General features: G+C 47.4%; 1 protein-coding gene across 1 annotated transcript; it reads left to right on the plus strand.

Annotated features, from left to right (window-relative positions):
• Window positions 1-7,549: 7,549 nt before the first annotated feature.
• LOC136499020 (probable protein phosphatase 2C 66) lies at window positions 7,550-19,184 on the plus strand. The gene is made up of 5 exons (XM_066494713.1): window positions 7,550-7,991; window positions 17,124-17,495; window positions 17,605-17,722; window positions 17,910-18,133; window positions 18,322-19,184. Exons 1-5 carry the CDS (start codon window positions 7,719-7,721, stop codon window positions 18,886-18,888), a joined length of 1,554 nt encoding a protein of 517 aa, XP_066350810.1. The 5' UTR covers window positions 7,550-7,718; the 3' UTR covers window positions 18,889-19,184.
• Window positions 19,185-19,744: the final 560 nt, after the last annotated feature.

Raw genomic sequence — 19,744 nt, forward strand, 5'->3', positions numbered from 1 at the left:
AAAGCTGACAAGACATTGAACCACATCATTCTGTAGAGTAGCTAGTTCCACTGAATTGATTGCCTTCTGAGAAATTGCATTGAGGAATGCACATAGCTTCACGGTGGCTAGACGTACATGTGGAGGTAGAATTCCTCTTAAAGCAACTGGAAGCAATTGCGTCATAAGCACGTGGCAGTCGTGGGACTTTAAGTTTAGGAATTTCTTATCTAGCATATTTATTATACCCTTTATATTGGAGGAGAATCCTGATGGGACCTTGATGCTGCTTAGACATTCGAACATGTTGTCCCTCTCTTCTTTGCTAAGCGTGTAGCTAGCAGGACTTAAGTAATGACGTCCATCATCTGTCTTCTCTGGATGAAGGTTGTCTCGTTCTTTCATGCCCTGCAAGTCCTGACGTGCTTCAAGTGAATCCTTTGGCTTCCCGTACACACCCATGAATCCTAACAGGTTCACACAAAGATTCTTTGTTAGGTGCATCACGTCGATTGCGTTGCGGATCTCTAGGACTTGCCAATAGGGTAGCTCCCAAAAGATGGACTTCTTCTTCCACATGGGTGCGTGCCCCTTAGCATCTTTGGGAATAGATTCGCTGCCTTGTCCCTTTCCAAATACTACTTTCACATCCTTGACCATTGCGAGTACATCTTCCCCGGTTCGGTTATGAGGCTTCTTCCGGTGGTCTAGCTTACCTTTAAAATGCTTACCTTTCTTTCTTACTTGGTGATTCAAAGGAAGGAATCGACGATAGCCAAGGTACATGACCTTTCGACATCTTTTCAAATATATACTGTCAAGGTCATCAAAACAATGTGTGCATGCATTATATCCTTTGTTTGTTTGACCTGAAAGATTACTTAAAGCAGGCCAATCATTGATTGTTACGAACAACATTGCTCGTAGGTCAAAGTGTTCTTGTTTGTACTCATCCCAGACACGTACACCTGGTTTGTTCCATAAAACTAGAAGTTCTTCAACTAATGGCTTCAGATAGACATCAATGTTGTTGCCAGGTTGCCTCGGACCTTGGATGAGGATCGGCATCATAATGAACTTTCGCTTCATGCATAACCATAGAGGAAGGTTGTAGATACATAGAGTAACTGGCCAAGTGCTATGACTAGTGCTCTGCTCCCCAAAAGGATTCATACCATCTGTACTTAAGGCGAACCTTAAGTTTCTAGCCTCATTTGTAAACTCTGGAAATTCCCTGTCTATCGCTCTCCACTGGGACCCATCAGCTGGGTGTCTCAGCATATTGTCTACCTTACGGTCTTCTTTATGCCACCGCAACAACTTTGCATGGTCTTTATTTATGAACAAATGTTTTAAGCGTGGTATTATAGGAGCATACCACATAACCTTGGCAGGGATTTTCTTTCTAGGACGTTGTTCACCCTCGACGTCACCAGGATCATCGCACCTGATCTTATACCGCGATGCTTTACATACCGAGCATTCATCCAAATTCTCGTATTCATTGCCATGGTAGAGGATGCAGTCATTAGGACATGCATGTATCTTCTGGATTTTTAATCCCAATGGGCAGACAACCTTTTTTGCTTCATACGTAGTGGTGGGCAATTCATTTGGCTTCGGAAGCATCTTCTTTATGAGGTTCAATAAATTCCCAAATGCCTTGTCGGATATACCATTCTTTACCTTCTGCTGTAGCAATTCCAGTGTTGTACCCAGCTTTTTTTGCCCCTCTTCGGTCGTCGGGTATAGCAACTTCCTATGATCCTCAAGCATGCGCTCGAACTTAACTTTCTCTTTTTCACTTTCCAATTCTTGTTGTGCATCACGAATGGCATCGCCAAGAGCATCACCGAGATCATCTTCTACCACTACTTCTTCTTCATCTCCCCCCATTGTAGTATCATCAAAGGCACCATACTGAGCAATAATGTCATCAATGTCTAAATCTTCTCCTTCACCTTCTTCCATCATTACCCCGCTTTCTCCATGCTTAGTCCAACATATATAGTTTGACATGAAACCTGACTTAAGCAAATGTGAATGAAGACTCATTGAGCTTGAATATTCCTTTAAATTCTTACATAGGGCACATGGACAGCACATGAAACCATCCCGCTTATTTGCCTCGGCCACACCTAAGAAATAGTGCAAGCCCTCAATAAAGTCTTGGGAGCGGCGATCGGCATTGTACATCCAATGGCGTGACATAATCTGTATTACACGACAAATTATGAAAACCTTAAACATAATTAAGTATTTTATTACACAACATAAATGACACACACACGGTTAATTAATTAACTAAGCCTGGCTACAACGTAAGCAATCCCAACTATCACTAAATAAACTAAAACTACAATGCACTTCAGTAACATAATTATTTCATGATCGTACGCAACTAAAACAGACAAATTATTCTTCTGTTTAATATCAATAAGCTTCTCCTGCTGGCTCACTGACTCATCAGCAGCAGCCGCTACCTCAAACGCACCCAAATTCTGCACGTATGTAGCATAATCTTCCTCCTAGTACCAACCATCGCATCCATTGCCCTCCCACTGAAATTAAAGCCAAAAAATATTTAGTCAAAAATATTCAAGAAAAGCAGGTCAATTAGCCATAAATAAAAAATGCGTAAGAAACTCACATCGCGATCCGGGCACTTGTAGAAAACACGACCCTTGTTGGGTCCCTGTCTCTTGACTCGGTACTCCATCACAATCTTCTGCTTACACTTGCCGCAGATAATGAGAGGGAGTTCTGGTCTCAGTCGTTTCGCAACCGAACGAGAGGCCGAGGATCCGGTACCAGTTGTCATCTACTTTCTATACTTATTTTTGCAAACTAGTGTAAATTACATATTTTCTAAAATGATATATTTAACCTAAACTAGTACGGATTTCACATGTTTCAATAAATAACCATCCGTACTAGTTGACCTTGCTTACGTGATCATCTCGCGAGCATTTCTCCACCGGACGGCACCGTACTTGGCCAAGGAAGAGCTTCGATTCTACGAGAAAGGGAACACGGTCTTCCACGACCGTTGCCGCTCTCCCTCGTAGAATCAAAGCTCCTCCTTGACGTTCGTTACCGCTCGGCAGAGAACATGCTCACCGAGATGAACACGGTCCGCAAGTTCAACTAGTACGGATTTTCTACAATTTTCTAACAATTTTCTAAGTTTTTCATTTTATGGAAAAATTAATTCTAAGATCACGTAAGCCACCGGGGACGAGGATGGCGCGTGCTCCAGCGAGGACGAGTGAGGCGTGATTTTGATGAACTAATTTAACTTTTGTTTATCCAAACATATATGCAAATCATCATGTGATTTTGAGCTAAAAATGACATATAAAATCATAATAAAGTCCAACGTATAAAGTTACACATGCATCTACATCGCAAAATGAGATAAGCTACTGACAAAACATAAGAGGATTAAGTTTCTTACCTCCAAAATCGAAGAGCAACACCAATGGAGGGGGAGAGAGCAAGAACAACAGCAAGCTGAAGAACAGAGGCAGTGAGTTTGAATGCAATGGCTCAGGCTCGGGGAGGAAGAAATGAGCTGAATTATAGGCCGGGATAATTAGTCCCGGTTAGGGGTCCAAACCGGGACTAAAGATTAATCTTTATTCCCGGGGCATCACCCAAACCGGGACTAAAAGTCCCGGTTGGTATTACCAACCGGGACTAAAAGTAAACCTTTAGTCCCGGTTGGTAATACCAGCCGGAACTAAAGATCCCTGCTCCGCGGAGGACCGTTGGGCAGGGACCTTTAGTCCCGGTTGGTATTACCAACCGGGACTAAAGGGTCCTTTAGTCCCGGGGGCAAAAAATGCCGAGGCTAATGCCAAATTGGGACATCGTTCTAAAGTCTATTCTCTAGTAGTGTAGCAATATACGTTCCCTTGGCTCCGAGTGGATTTTCTGGTTCCTGCTTTTTGCGTCTGTATCATAGCCGTTCCTCTTAAACGGTAGGAAACATTCCTTTATTCCAAACGCAGCTTGAGACTTCATAGACTTCATTGTTGTGGTTTCCTGTACTTTCCCTACACTCAACCAAACACCCATTCTAACAAATTCATATGTTTTTCATTCCTCTCTTTTTCACGTACATTCCTATCGTATGTGTTTTTTCAATCCTGTGTTCCAAATGGGCCCTCAACTGTGTTTATATATGTCGTGGGGATGAAAACGGACGAAAACGGGCGAAAAAACTTCTCTCATGTTTCTGTTTTTATATTTTTAGCAGAAACAACATCGGGTTCGAAAAAAAAAACGAATTTGAAAACGGATGGGGATATACAGAAACAGATAAATACGGACGGAGAGCCGAAAAATTAAGTTAGAATAACATGATCAAATATTCTCGAGTATGCATGAACAAAGTCACAAAATAATATATACGTGCGAAGTTATCGGTCCAATATTCACTAGCATGCCATGTGTTAACATGTTAACATGCATAATTGGTGATTAGTAGGTTTATGAATGTATCCATTTTTTAGACATATCTCATATAGATTTTTTCCATCCTTGTTCAACCTTATATACTTTTTTTGTGAGACCTAGTTACAGACATAGATGTTCACATATACGAGCGCTCACTCACCCCTATGAATGTACGCACGCACACCCTACCCCTAGAAGCACCTCCGAAGAACTGAGTTAGACCGGCAAATCTCAAGATTGACGAAGTCACAACAAAGAGTGCAGAAGAGCATGCCATTTGCATTACATATGCATTATTCCTTTCATGTGGTGTGAAGTGATAGGAGGCAGTGGACATGCTTATGCATTGTATTGTATTGTACTTTTTGAGATTTATTTATATTGAAGTTTTACGTTGGCATGAAGTGGAAACGAGGAACATTGTTTTTATTTATACGAGGAGCATTATTTTTATTTATATGAGAAGTATTGTTTTATTCATATGTGGATATCATTTATTTACTGTATATCACCGCTCATTACATGTTTATGGAAATTTCAATGGATAAATATTCTTATCATGAATCTTTATTTAGTATGACATGTATTCTTCTTTATTTAAATTGATGTCTAATGAACTTGTAGTTTAAATGACATGTTCAGACAGTTTACTTGCTGAGATTTATTCTCACCCCTCATATCTTTCTAGGTGCTTGATTGGATGTTTTGCTTGAAGGGATGGGATTAGCTGTACTACATCACTATTTTGCCCACACTTTAGTGTTATAATAATTTTTTTAGCTTGATGTAATAAACTTAGTTCATCAGTTACAGTGACCCTTCATGGATTAATAATAACGCTTGAGGTGGAGCTCATCTTAAGCATAGTTGTGTTCTTGTTGTTGCTTCCGCGTTTACTTTGTTTATGGGGTTTTGTTGCCGAGTTCTTTATATACTCTGCCATGTGAGAAGGGACGTTATTGACATCTTGAGCTTTTGTGGCGTATGGGGTGTTACAGTTATGATGAGTTCATGAAGGATTTACGAGAAGAGAAACGCCATTTCGGCGACAAGTTCTCCTCGATCACAAGGATTTATTATTCACGGGGAGAATTTTTTTGGCCAACCACAAGATATCTACTTCGTCTGTGTGGTTTAACAGAAAAAAAACGGGGTGCTATTGTCAACGCAATCTGTCCCACCGCACTTTGAGTGGCCAAGTCAACTCAAGCACCGCTAGTTATTCCAAAGTTTGACAGACCACGTCTGAAACCTCAGGCTCAGCTAAACTGGATTTGGGCATGCCCACAGATTGATCAACACCTAGCTTTCCTGACTTTTAAATAGCACACATCTCACCCGTACATTGACTTGGCTCCAGTTTCTGAACAAGGAAACAAAAAATACTACAGCAATAGTATCCATGGATATATAGGCCCGTTCGCTGGTTTGAAACTTGATTGAAACTGACTGTTTGTTATGAGAGAGAAACACTGTAACGGCTGGTTGATAAACAATGTTTTGTGAGAAGGAGCAGCCGGCTGGTTTGGAACTTCCAGACCAGCGAACGCAGCCACTACACAGCTGTGTCCTGTCCCTGCAGGAAAGAGAGAACTCCAATAAGAAGAGGGAAAGAGATTGCTGCTATAAAAAGAGGGAAAGAGATAACTCATATAAAAAGGGAAAGAGATAAGGGAAAGAGATAACTCCTATAGGAAGAGAAAGATATAACTATTTCTCTTAACTAAACAAGACAGATAGATATAACTGGTAGTATAAGTGTAGCCATCCCTGTGGCGTCACTGTCCATGTAATGCGAATTAGTGAACAGTGCTATGGTGCTAAGCACCATGATAAACTATGGTTTGAAGGAACGCTATCAGTTAATAAACTATTGCATGCACTTGTGATGATGAGGACAAAGGGGCCCATAAGGTAATCACCTGTCTCCATGCTGACAAAAAGGCTATGACAAAGAGAGTACTATAAATGTTTAGTGGGAAAATCTCAATCTAGAATCCAAAGAGGACCGGAGATGCACCAAAAAGTTCCCCTTGTGTCAAAAGTGGTTTGAGAAAGATGAGTGGATTGGACTGCTGCTACTTCTGTTAGATAGGTGACCAATATAGGCCTCATTCGGCTTACCCAGAAGCTGGTTTGTTCGACTTCTTTTTTCAGCTGAAACAGTGTTTTTCTCTCACAATAATTTAGTCAGAACAGTGTTTTTCAGCCAGTTTCAGCAAGCCAAACGGGGCCATATAAAAAAACTTTTTTAGTTGTGCATAGAATGTTGAAAATTTATCAAGAAATGAGAGTATTTTCTGGATTATACTATGCATTTTTAAGCGCAACTGCATTATATTTGGATTGAGTCATTGGCTCTACAATTTTCATGTAAGGACAATTATTTAGAAGTTCATACAGCAGTCAAAATCCAACGTGTCCATCATGTGGCAGGTTGGATTAGTGCTATCAAATAGATCTGACTGTTAAACAGGATACTACTTCAGTTTTTAAGATTCTTTGACACTTGCAAATACAAAAAAGAAAGAAAAAAATGTAGTTTTGTACGGCTGTACCCATCAGTGTGTTTTAAGACGACAGGGGCACGTGCTTGCTGTGGCTACCCTTTGTTGCCTTTTCCCATATTAATTGATTATTTCGGTGCTAATATTTGCATTGGTTTACTGTTCCTTGCATATTGTACTGTTAATAAAACTTAAAATCACGATGCTATTCAAATGTACAGAGCCAAATTGTACGATCCAGAACCAGGTTTGGATCAAAATAACTAGAAACCAACATAAAGTGTTTACAACTTCCAAAATAATCATATCTAAAAATCTAAGAATGCATATAGCTTAGCAATACCGATGAATGTGAATTTAAAAAAACATGTCTTTATTGAGACAGTCACCATTATCACACATGGGAAAAACACTGTAACTTCAAAGTGACCTTATCTTGGAGTAAAATTTTCCTCATTTCCCTATCCTAGGATTCCATCACCCACAAGGAGAGGAGAGCATCATCATGATAATGATAATAAATTAACACCCAACCAAACCCTAATTAAAAATCAAAATAACATTTTTTTAAGCACAGACCTCCGAGTAACCAGACCATACAATCCAGATGATACAAAAACTCCACAAGACCTGCAAATTGCAAGCATCATCAAAACCCTACAGCCACATCACAGTTTGCAGCCAGCGGACACACCACAGCAGTCAGGCAGCAGCAGCAGTAACCACCCGCACCCTGTGCTCCACCGTGTTGCCTCCCTCCCATTGGCCGCCATGGGCTCCTGCCTCTCCTCCGACTCCGAGGCCCCCGCCGCCGGCGACGGGCCGGCGTCGTGGCGGAAGAGGCGCCGCGGGAGCCGGGAGGGCGCGGCCGGCACCGGCGCCGGCGGAGGCAAGAAGCTGCCCGGCGGAGCGGGGGAGATGACGGAGGACGAGCTCGCGCGGGTCTCCGGGAGGATGTGCGGCAACGGCGCCAGCGCGGTGGCGTGCCTCCACACGCAGCAGGGGCGGAAGGGCACCAACCAGGACGCCATGGTCGTGTGGGAGGTGAGCTCGTAATCCGCCGCTTCTCTTGCCGGGTGGTGATTCGTTCCGGTGGGCTCTGAGTTCTGAGGCTGAGCCCTCGTCAGTGGACAGCGGCGGACGTTCGGTCCGTTTGTGATCCTTGGTCCCCAAAACGCCGCTTTTTTCTCGTTTTTTCGCATGATTTTGATTGTCGAAAATGATCGCGGTTATACTCGTACAAAATCCAAAGCGTTCTTTACCTGTTGAGGGTAATGGCTTCGTTGGGTTTCGGTTGGGAACATATTTGATATTCGGTTTCGTTTGATTTCGAGGGGGAGAAGCGTCTGTTTGTAAAAAATTGTAATTTCTGAAGTTAGGAGGGGTTTAGCTTTAGGACGCAGAATATTAAAAACTCTTCTGTGAGTTGTTCTTTGCAGTGAATAGTGATTTAGATAGATTCGGATCTGTAGCTGTTGTTCGAGTTCGAATGTTTATTTTATGGTTTGGTTTTTATTCGCACTCTTTTACACCACGGACTGGACGGCTTTATTCCAAATGCACGGTGTTTCCTGTAGATTAATCGAGCTTTCTGAAAGTGAAGTTTTCAGAGGAGTTGAAAATTACCTGCATAAATTCGTCTGATAGTTTCTCAAAAGCAAAAAAGAATCGATTTCTCAAAAAAACGAAAAGGAATGGTCGAAGGGGAGCATTGTTCATTTACCGTCTTTGCTTTTGGTTCTAAACTTTGTTTGCAGTTTAGGCCAGGGGAGATTCTTTCCTGTGATCCTTTGGCTAACTTTTGTACCTTTCTTTGTATTGATCTCTTTTTATTCGACGAATGGTATCATGTTGCTGCTTTCTTGAACCTGATGTGCTTGTGCTGTCAAGCAATTGGTTGGGCCTAAGGGTAGCTGTCTTATTCCCATTTTTAAGATCCATCATAATCAATTCATCAATTTCTCTTTAGTTTCATTAGTAAGCAACTGGTAAGAAAAATTTATTCCATTACACATTAGGTTGTGATTGGATGACTCTTTTGATGACACCAATAGACGCTTTGTGCGGAGAATCCAAGAATCTGAGGTCAGATAGGCGTTGAAAAGGATGAAAGGAGGTAAGGCGATGGGACCGGATGGTATCCCAATCGAGGTGTGGAGATGCCTCGGGGACATAGCTATAGTATGGCTAACCAAGCTGTTCAACCATATTTTTCGATCGAACAAGATGCCTGATGAGTGGAGGAGAAGTATATTGGTACCGATCTACAAGAATAAAGGGGATATTCAAAGTTGTACGAATTACCGGGGAATTAAGTTGATGAGCCATACTATGAAGCTATGGGAGAGAGTTATCGAGCATCGCTTGAGAGCAATAACGCGGGTCTCTATGAACCAATTTGGTTTCATGCCCGGAAGATCAACCATGGAAGCAATTTTCTTAGTAAGACAAGTTATGGAGCGGTATAGGGAAAAGAAGAAGGACCTACACATGGTTTTTATTGACTTGGAGAAGGCTTATGATAAAATACCAAGGAATGTTATGTGGTGGGCTTTGGACAAACATAAAGTCCCAACGAAGTATGTCGGGCTCATTAAGGACATGTACAACAATGTTGTGACTAGAGTTCGAACAAGTGATGGAGACACGGATGACTTCCCGATTAGGATAGGACTACATCAAGGGTCAGCTTTGAGCCCTTATTTGTTTGCTTTAGTGATGGATGAGGTCACAAGGGACATACAAGGGGACATCCCTTGGTGTATGCTTTTTGCGGACGATGTAGTGCTAGTTGATGAAAGCCGGACAAGAGTGAATCAGAAACTGGAGTTATGGCGGGAGACTTTGGAGTCCAAAGGTTTTAGACTCAGTAGAATTAAAACTGAGTATATGAGATGTGACTTCGGCACTACTACTCGGAAGGAGGAAGATGTTAGTTTGGAAGATCAAGTAGTGCCTAGGAAGGATACCTTTCAATATTTAGTATCAATGCTACAGAGGGACGGGGATATTGATGAAGATGTTAGCCATAGAATCAAAGCAGGATGGATGAAGTGGCGGCAAGCGTCTGGTGTCCTATGTGACAAAAGGGTACCACAGAAGCTAAAAGGCAAGTTTTATAAGACGGCGATTAGACCTGCTATGTTGTATGGTGCAGAATGTTGGCCTACGAAAAGACGACATGTTCAACAGCTAAGTGTCGCGGAAATGCGTATGTTGCGTTGGATTTGCGGTCATACAAGAAGGGATCGAGTTCGGAACGATGATATACGTGAGAGATTAGGGGTAGCGCCAATTGAAGAAAAGCTTGTCCAACACCGGTTGAGATGGTTTGGACATGTGCAACGGAGACCTCCAGATGTACCGGTGCGTAGTGGAATCCTAAGTCAGGATAGTAACGTGAAGAGAGGCAGAGGAAGACCGAAGTTGACTTGGGTAGAGGCAATAAAAGGAGACTTGAAAGGATGGAATATACCCAAAGACTTAGCCTTAGATAGGAGTGCTTGGAAGACAGCTATTCACGTGCCTGAACCTTGATTGCTTCTGATGGGTTTCAACTCTAGCCTATCCCAAGTTGTTTGGGACTTAAAGGCTTTGTTGTTGTTGTTGTTGTTGTTGTACACATTAGGTTGTGATCCTTATCTCATAAGTTGAGTATAGCAGTGAGAGAGCGTGAAATTGACCTATGGATGCCTCACACAATTTTTAGACCTAGCTAACGTATGTAAGATTGCTGTCTTGTGAGTATTAAAGAATATTTGTACAGTTTAGTTTAGCACAAGTCAAAGAAGTAAAGGCAGTCTCCCTCTGAGTTGCATTGCGAATCATGTTCTTCAGAAGACAATAAAAAGACTTTATGCCTATAGATTCTCAGAATGGTGCTATCGATAGCTAATATTCAAGGCAAATAGGTACTTCCTTAATTAGAATGAGGTACTTCCTTTTCATTTTTTTAGTTTTGTTGGAACTTAGAATTGGGTGATGGGCTTTTGTTTCCATCTTGAATTTTCAGTTTTACTCTTCATAATATTTGTCTAGTATGGCTAATCAAGATGTTCAACAATATATTTCGATCGAATAAGATGCCTGAGGAGTGGAGAAGAAGCATATTGGTACCAATCTACAAGAACAAGGGAGATATCCAAAGTTGTATTAATTATCGGGGAATTAAGTTGATGAGCCACACTATGAAGTTATGGGAGAGAGTCATCGAGCAGCGCCTGCGAGGAACAACGCAGATATCAACAAACCAATTTGGTTTCATGCCCGGAAGGTCAACCACAGAAGCAATCTTCTTAATAAGACAGGTTATGGAGCGAAGAAGGACCCCCACTTGGTTTTCATTGACTTGGAGAAGGCTTATGACAAGATATGCAAGCATTGAGCTCTGTTCATGGCACATGCAAGCATCGAGCTACCTCCAGCGGCACCGGCCGCAGCGGCTCTCCTCCACCTTGACGAGCCAAAAGCACACGCCCTCCTCGGCGACGGCTTCGGCAACGACAAGAATGACGGGTGGTGCCTCGACACCGGCGCCACCCATCACATGACCGGTCGACGGGAGTTCTTCACCGAGCTTGACTCTAGCGTCCGAGGCCCCGTCAAGTTTGGGGATGCCTCCGGTGTGGAGATCAAGGGCGTCGGCTCCGTCATCTTCACCGCCGTGTCTGGTGAGCACCGGCTGCTCACCGGAGTCTACTACATCCCCGCGTTGAGGAACTCCATCATCAGCTTGGGACAGCTGGATGAGAACGGTTCGCGCATGGTGGTTGAGGATGGAGTCATGAGGATTTGGGATCGCCGTCGCCGCCTTCTTGCCAAGGTATCCAGAAGCGCAAATCGACTCTACGTCCTAAACGTGCAGGTGGCACAACCCCTCTGTCTCGCTGCTCGTCGGGATGACGAGGCGTGGCACTGGCACGAACGCTTCGGGCACATTCACTTCGAGGCCCTGAAGCGGCTCAGTGCCACGGAGATGGTGCGAGGCCTGCCGTGCCTCGACCATGTGGAGCAGCTCTGCGACGTCTGCGTGTTGACGAAGCAGACGCGACTCCCCTATCCCCAGCGGGCGAGCTTTCGAGCCAAGGAGAGGCTCGAGCTTGTGCACGGGGACTTGTGTGGCCCGGTGACCGGCCACTCCGGGAGGACGACGCTACTTCCTGCTGCTCGTCGACGACCTCTCCCGCTACATGTGGGTGATGGTCCTCGGCAGCAAGGGAGAGGCTGCGGACGCCATCAGGCGCTCGCAGGCGGCTACGGAGGCGGAGTGCGGCCGCAAGCTGTGCGTGCTGCGCACCGACAACGGCGGCGAATTCACGGCGGCTGAATTCGCGTCGTACTGCGCTGATGAGGGCATTCAGCGCCACTACTACGCGTCGTACAGCCCGCAGCAGAACGGCGTCGTCGAGCGGTGCAACCAGACGGTTGTGGGGATGGCTCGGGCCCTTCTCAAGCAGAGGGGGATGCCGGCTGTCTTCTGGGGAGAGGCGGTGGTGTCGGCCGTCTACATCCTCAACCGCTCGCCTACCAAGGCGCTCGAAGGCAGGACGCCGTACGAGGCTTGGCATGGGCGCAAGCCGGCGGTCTCCCACTTGCGGGTCTTCGGCTGCCTCGCGTTTGGCAAGGAGCTTGGCCACATCAGCAAGCTCGACGACAGGAGCATTCCGGGAGTGTTCATCGGCTACGCGGAGGGCTCGAAGGCCTACCGCATCCTCGACCCTGCGCACGGCGCGCGACGTTGTGTTCGACGAAGGGCGAGGATGGGCGTGGGACAAGGCGGTGGACGACGGCTCGGCTCCGACGTACGACGACTTCACTGTCGAGTACATCCACTCGAGGGAGCTGGGGGAGTAGGCAGCTCTTCTTCGACGAGCGCGTCCACCCCAGTCCCCGAGCCTCCACCGACTCCGGTGCCTGCTACTCCGACAGCACCACACTCTCCAGCCAGGACCTCGGCTGCGATGAGTTCTTCGCCGGCTCCACCACAGCCGGCACCGCCACGCATTCCAGCACCGACAGGCACCTCTCCGGGCACGTCTACTCCAACACCAGCTCGTGTCGAGCACAGCCCGGTTGAGCTCGCTACTCCGCTCTCTCACGACGACGAGTGCATCGACGCGTACCACGACGGCGAGCCGTTGCGGTACCGTACGATGGAGAACCTTCTCGGTGACCAGCCGGTGCCGGGACTGGTGCCTCACGACCTGGAGGCGCAGTTGCACCTTGTGTGTGACGACGGCGAGCCTTGGTCGTTTGCAGAGGCCGAGAGACACGCGGCATGGCGCGCCGCGATGCAATTGGAGATAGATGCGGTTGAGAAGAACCGCACCTGGGAGCTTGCTGACCTTCCTCGTGGTCACTGCGCGATCACCCTTAAGTGGGTGTACAAGTTGAAGAGGGATGAAGCCGGCGCTATCGTCAAGCACAAGGCTCGCTTGGTGGCACGAGGTTTCATGCAGCAGGAGGGGGTCGACTTCGACGACGCCTTTGCTCCCGTGGCATGGATGGAGTCTGTGCGACTCCTTGCGCTAGCTGCCCAGAAGGGCTGGCGTGTTCATCACATGGACGTCAAGTCGGCGTTCCTTAACGGCGACTTGAAGGAGAAGGTCTACGTGTACCAACCGCCGGGATTTGCGATCCCCGACAAGGAGGGTAAGGTGCTCCGCCTGCGCAAGGCCCTCTATGGCTTGCGGCAGGCACCGAGGGCATGGAATGCCAAGTTGGATTCCACGCTAAAGGGGATGGGCTTCGAGCAAAGCCCACACGAGGCGGCCATCTACCGACGGGGCAGTGGAGGAAATGCTCTGCTGGTGGGTGTCTACGTCGACGACTTGGTGATCACCGACACCAAGGATGCGGAGGTGGCGGCATTCAAGGAAGAGATGAAGGCCACCTTCTAGTTGAGTGACCTGGGGCTTCTCTACTTCTACCTGGGAATCGAGGTGTACCAGGATAACTCCGGGATCACGCTTCGACAGATCGTCTACGCCAAGCGCGTCGTTGAGCTAGCTGGGCTCACCGACTGCAACCTAGCTCTCACTCCGATGGAGGAGAGGCTGAAGCTGAGCCGCGACAGCACGACGGAGGAGGTGGACGCTACGCACTAACGACGTCTTGTGGGGAGCCTTCGCTACCTCGCCCACACACGGCCGGACTTGGCATTCTCCGTCGTCTACGTTAGTCGGTTCATGCAGCGACCGACGACGGAGCACCAGCAGGCTGTGAAGAGGATCATCCGCTACGTTGCGGGGATTCTCGACCACGGCCTCTTCTACCCTAGGTGCCCTGGGGCGGCACACTTCGTCGGGTACAGCGACAGCGACCACGCCGGCGACATCGACACCAGCAAGAGCACGAGCGGGATCCTCTTCTTCCTCGGCAAGTGCCTCGTTAGCTGGCAGTCGGTCAAGCAGCATGTGGTGGCAATGTCCAGCTACGAGGCCGAGTACATAGCGGCCTCCACCGCTTCGACTCAGGCGCTCTGGCTCGCTCCACTGCTTGGTGATCTTCTCGGCAGAGACACTAGAGCGGTGGAGCTCAGGATGGACAACAAGTCCGCTCTGGCCCTGGCAAAGAACTCTGTTTTCCATGAACGGAGTAAGCACATCCGGGTGAGGTACCACTTCATCCGAGGCTGTTTGGAGGAATGGAGCATCACGGCAAGCTACATCAACACCAAGGACCAGCTTGCGGACTTGCTTACCAAGCCTCTTGGGAGGATCAAGTTCCTTGAGCTCTACTCCAGGACCGGGATGGTTCAACTTTCCCACAAGACGACGCACAAGACTTAGGGGGAGAATGATGGATAAGTCTCTGTGTTGGCTGGTCTTTGTGGGGCTGCAGCAAGGACAGCATCCTTGACTAGCATCTAGGACAGCATCTTAGCATCTAGGACTAGCATCTTGGCATATGCTTGGCTGGCTAGCAGCTTATAAATATGTATCTCGAACCCCTCAGGTTGGCATGACATTTGTGTGAGAAATAAACCAGAAAATTGCCCCAACTCCTAGTGTCATCCTCTCTCGATGAGAGTAAGAATTCTGCTACTACCAAGAGTAAGAATTCAGCGACTAACAGTATCTCCCCCGGCGGCGCGCACAGCAGTGGCATGAGCTTGTAGCCACTGTGTGGGGTTCATCTGTCCTTCATAGGTCTCGACCCCAGTGATTTTGAAACCACGGGGCCACTGGAGTGTTCGGAGTGCACTCGTGAATGCTGGGGGCCCTTTGGGATTGTCGCCGTCGTGATTTGCAGTGTTGCCGACGTTGAGTGGCTGGAGGGCTGAGTCCGATTACCGAACTCTTGTTCGTATTCTTGACGACGGCGTACTTCTTCATGGTGACCGAAACGGCGCTCAGCGATACGTCGTTGCGCGTCTCGGAGATTGTTGAGGTGCGCTCGGACGTCCTGGTCGACTTCTTGGTCGTGTTGGCGAGGGTGTTTGAGGCGGTTGCCCCTAGCTCCCCCCTGGAGGGGTTGTCTGTCGTCGCGGTGCTGGTCGGTGAAACGACTTGGGCAGCGATCAGATCTTGGCGCGGCGGATCGGCGAATCGAGCTCGTTGAGTACGAAGGTCTCTGATCCTGGCGGATCTCGTTGACCTGGCAGTGCGCCGCTTTAAGCATGGCGGCAACCTTGGCGACCTCTGGTGTTTGCGGGAGCCGGGCGAGTTCATTGGCGGCCACGACCAAGTTGGCGCTTGGGGTCTTGTAGACGTCGTGGCCGTCAACATGGACAAATTCGTCGTCAAGGTTGCGTTGGAGTTGGCGTGGCCTTCCTTGCGAGTCGAGCTGAGCCTCGGCTAGCACAAGGGCAGCCTCATTTGCTCGGCGCTGTGCACGGTTGACGTTCCTGTTGACTCGAGCGGCGCGGTCCTCCTCGGTTTCCCCTTCCCGCGGGGGCTGTCGACGGTGACGTTGAAGATTGCGCCTCCACGGAAGGGAGGGAAAGGAGGTTGTTTGGTGGTGGTTTCGGCGACAGTCTCCGTAGAGCCCTCGGACTCGGAGTCTGGATTCTCCTCTAGGATGGTTTGGAGGGATGCCTCGGGGCGTCGGCCGACGTGAAGCACGTTGACAGCCGGCTGGACCTGGTCGGCGATCTGGTCGGCGAGAGGATGGACATCTCCAACCTGGTCGACGAATTTGCCCCTTAGGGCATCTTGGTAGGTGGCGGCGACGCTGGTGAGCCCAAAAGGTAGGGCCGTAACCCTTGGAGTTTCCCAATCCGCCTCCGATAGATCTGAATCGGAGGGTGGTCGGCGCTGGACCAGAGTGGTCAGAGCCGATTCTGCGATGGAGAGGCAATCGGCGAGCTTCTGGCCAACCTGATCGATGGATGCGATCAGATCGTCGTTGTTGATTTGCCTCCTCTGGTAGCAGGGGAGCGGGCGGCGAAAGCGACCTCGGAGGTGGTTCCGAGATCGGATCTGCAGTCGAAGGTGTTGGGGTGATCGGTGCAGTATTGATTTGCACCGGCTCAATGAGCTCTCCGACTCCGTCAGCATTGATGATCCACAAGATCGATCCGACCGTGAAGATCTGACCGGGCTATGGGAGGGACGAAGAGCCTGCAAAACGTACCATCTTGTTCGACATGGAAACAACATGCATACCCCTACCTGGCACGCCAACTGTCGATAGAATATCGTCGGCAGTCCTCCGAGGGGTATCCCACGAAAGTAGATTGATTGACAGAGATGCGTGTAATCGAGATCAAGAAGGCAGAGACACGAGTTAGACAGGTTTAGGCCGTCGGTATGACGTAATACCCTACTCATGTGGTCTGTTGGATTGTATTGGCTATCGTATGATATTGCGTGTGTTTGGAGGGGGTCTCTGCCTGCCTTATATAGTCCGGGGGGCAGGGTTACAAGTCGGTTAGATTTAGGAGATAACCGGAAAGTAATAACAGATTACAGGAATCATGGGATCGTACGTATCTTAACAGATCTCGTAGTATCTTCAGGATATCTTCCTGGTGTCTTGCGGGACGCGCCGAGCAGCGCCGTGCCCCGCAAGGCTTCGTCTTGATCTGCCGTGGGTATCCGGGGTCGTACCCCCCCCCACATTACTACCTGATTGGACTATTGGCACTCGCACACACGAAGAAAAATATCAATTTATAGTGCAATAAATGCTATTAGTTGACTATTGTATGAAATTGTTTTTTTGTTACTGCAGAGTTTTAATTCAAGTGACAGCATCTTTTGTGGTGTGTTTGATGGCCATGGGCCATACGGTCATTTTGTTGCCAAGAAAGTTAGAGATTCACTTCCTGTCAAGTTGCGCACACAATGGCAAACTAGTGCTAATGGGGGCTCTAGTCCTCATCAAAATGGAAGCATCTCTGGAAGTATCAACTCTGAAGAAACAGGTTCTATTGTTGATGATGAATGGGGTGATGGTGATGACACTGAAAAGCTTCCTGAGATGTTTCTTCCACTTAAGCAATCTTACCTGAAAGCTTTCAAATTGATGGACAAGGAACTCAAGCTGCATCCCACAGTTGACTGTTTCTGCAGTGGATCTACGGCAGTAACTTTGGTGAAACAGGTGATTGATACTTCAAAACTTGCCTTGGTGTTTGCACATACTGAAGCTTTTGAGAAAAGTGGTAGAAGTACAACTAAATTACTGAATGAGTTGGACATGTTTTTGTTAGGGATTGGACCTTGTAATCGGAAATCTTGGGGATTCAAGAGCAATTATGGGGACAAGAGACGCCTCTAACAATCTAACTGCTCTGCAACTCACAGTTGATTTGAAGCCTAACCTTCCCAGTACGTTCAATTCTCACTTTGATCATTTCATTGACCCTGAAGACCGTCTTAATCTGCATATTTGATCTTTCTTTCCTTTCTGTCCTCGAGATGCCTTTGATCTAACTATGATGCAAATAAGATTTTGTCCAGATTGATGTTTCCTTTGGGTTCTCGAAATATTTAATCTTTGTTTCTTCTTTTCTAGGGGAAGCTGCGAGGATACAACAATGTAAAGGACGAGTTTTTGCTCTTCAGGATGAGCCAGAAGTTGCCAGAGTATGGTTGCCAAATAACGACTCTCCTGGATTGGCAATGGCAAGAGCTTTCGGAGACTTCTGCCTTAAAGATTATGGTTTAATATCTGTTCCAGAGATATCGTATCGCCGTCTTACCGAAAAGAATGAATTTATAATACTAGCCACCGATGGGGTATGCTAATCATCTTAGATTCTTACTCAAAATGCTGCTCGATCTAGGAACTCACCAGTCAATACATCATGTCTTTGTTTTCCATTCCCTGCTTGGAGTAGCTATCTTTTTAGCACCTTCACAGGGAAAAGTTTTATAAAGTATATCTGCATCAACTTTCTCATAATCGTAAAGCTCAATGCATGTAGGTATGGGACGTTCTCTCAAATAAGGAGGCTGTTGACATAGTAGCATCAGCCCCATCTCGGGCAACGGCAGCCAGGGCTCTTGTTGACTGTGCTGTCAGATCGTGGAGGTTGAAGTTCCCAACATCCAAGAGTGATGACTGTGCTGTCGTCTGCTTATTCTTGGATCACGAGAAGCCAGCTGACTCGGCTCAAGAGACTGAACCCAGTGTGGAGACAGCAGAACCCACCGGAGAGGAGGTGTCCACACAGGATGCCAGTGCAAAGGTTGACGAGGACATTGCAGATGCTACTGTACATGTATCCAGTGCAGAGCACATGTCCGAGGCCACATTGCAACACTCCACCACATTAAGGGAGGTCGACGAGATTGTACCGGTCGATGAACCTCCCATCCTGAAGGAGCCTGAAAGGTGTGGGTCTGCTCGCAGCCTGGCAGATTGCATATCAACAAACGAGGAAGAGGAATGGTCCGCGCTCGAAGGCGTGACCCGGGTAAACTCCCTCCTGAACCTCCCTAGGATACTGTCCGGTGACAAGAGATCGACCAGCTGGAGGAAACGGCGGTGAGGAAGCTCCCCTAGAATTCTTCGCCGAGTTCAGGTGGGGGTTCTTGCAGAGGCGCAGCTCAACCCAGTACTGGCATTTTCAGCCAGGCGCGTGTAAAATCCTTCAGTCTCTGGGAATTTGTTCTAGCTGATTTTTAGGCTTCCCCAGATTCAGATTGTTTGACGGCAGGCGTGGGCGTTCCAGATTGTTTTTTCATTCTTGTGCCTTTTGCCGGGAGGTGTTCCATCCTTGGGCTTCTCTGTGTCCGTTTGTGCATAAAAAAGTTTTTGCTCTGTGAGAAGCTTCTTTTTGTAAAACATGCTTGTGCCTCCTGACGTTAATGATGGATGCTCGCCTGCTGCCCGAGACTGTATTAAAACAGAGGCCCCGTTCGGCTGCTCGATTTCCAGCCGCTGGCTGGTACCGGTACAGTTACCAGAATCAGCCGCACCAGCTGGATTCTTTCCCAGCTCAGCCGAACTGCAACAGCAGCTATTTGAATTCAAAAAAATAGCGGTAAAGGCAACATTTATTGCAATTCAAACACAAGGCAGCAGCCCATTACAGCCCTTACAACATTCAAATGAATTGAACCAACAGCAATGCTAACTCATGGTTGTTCTCCATGACAGCACTTGCATCATTCAAATACATTTCACATGGCAGCAGCTCAATACAACAAGTTCAATACAACACCAGGATTACGAGCAACAGGTCCAGCCTCCTGCAGCAGCACAATTTGGAGAAAAGTTAGAAGCATTTTCAAGCAGAGCAAAACTCAGGGCATCAGTAGAAGAGCAGTGCCAGTTCCCTCTAAAGAGTAGACAAACTATGATGCATCATCGCTATACTAGCTGATAGACCTCAGGGCTCGTTA

The sequence above is a fragment of the Miscanthus floridulus genome, chromosome 13 (assembly GCF_019320115.1).
Source record: "Miscanthus floridulus cultivar M001 chromosome 13, ASM1932011v1, whole genome shotgun sequence".
NCBI classification, from domain to species: Eukaryota; Viridiplantae; Streptophyta; class Magnoliopsida; order Poales; family Poaceae; genus Miscanthus; species Miscanthus floridulus.

Excerpts from the sequence above, each read along its gene's own strand:
- LOC136499020 (XM_066494713.1), top strand. The coding sequence starts at position 7,719 with ATGGGCTCCTGCCTCTCCTCCGACTCCGAGGCCCCCGCCGCCGGCGAC. Across the intron at positions 17,723-17,909 it reads TTTGAAGCCTAACCTTCCCA|GGGAAGCTGCGAGGATACAA; the intron begins GTACGTTCAATT and ends CTTCTTTTCTAG. Across the intron at positions 18,134-18,321 it reads TAATACTAGCCACCGATGGG|GTATGGGACGTTCTCTCAAA; the intron begins GTATGCTAATCA and ends CAATGCATGTAG.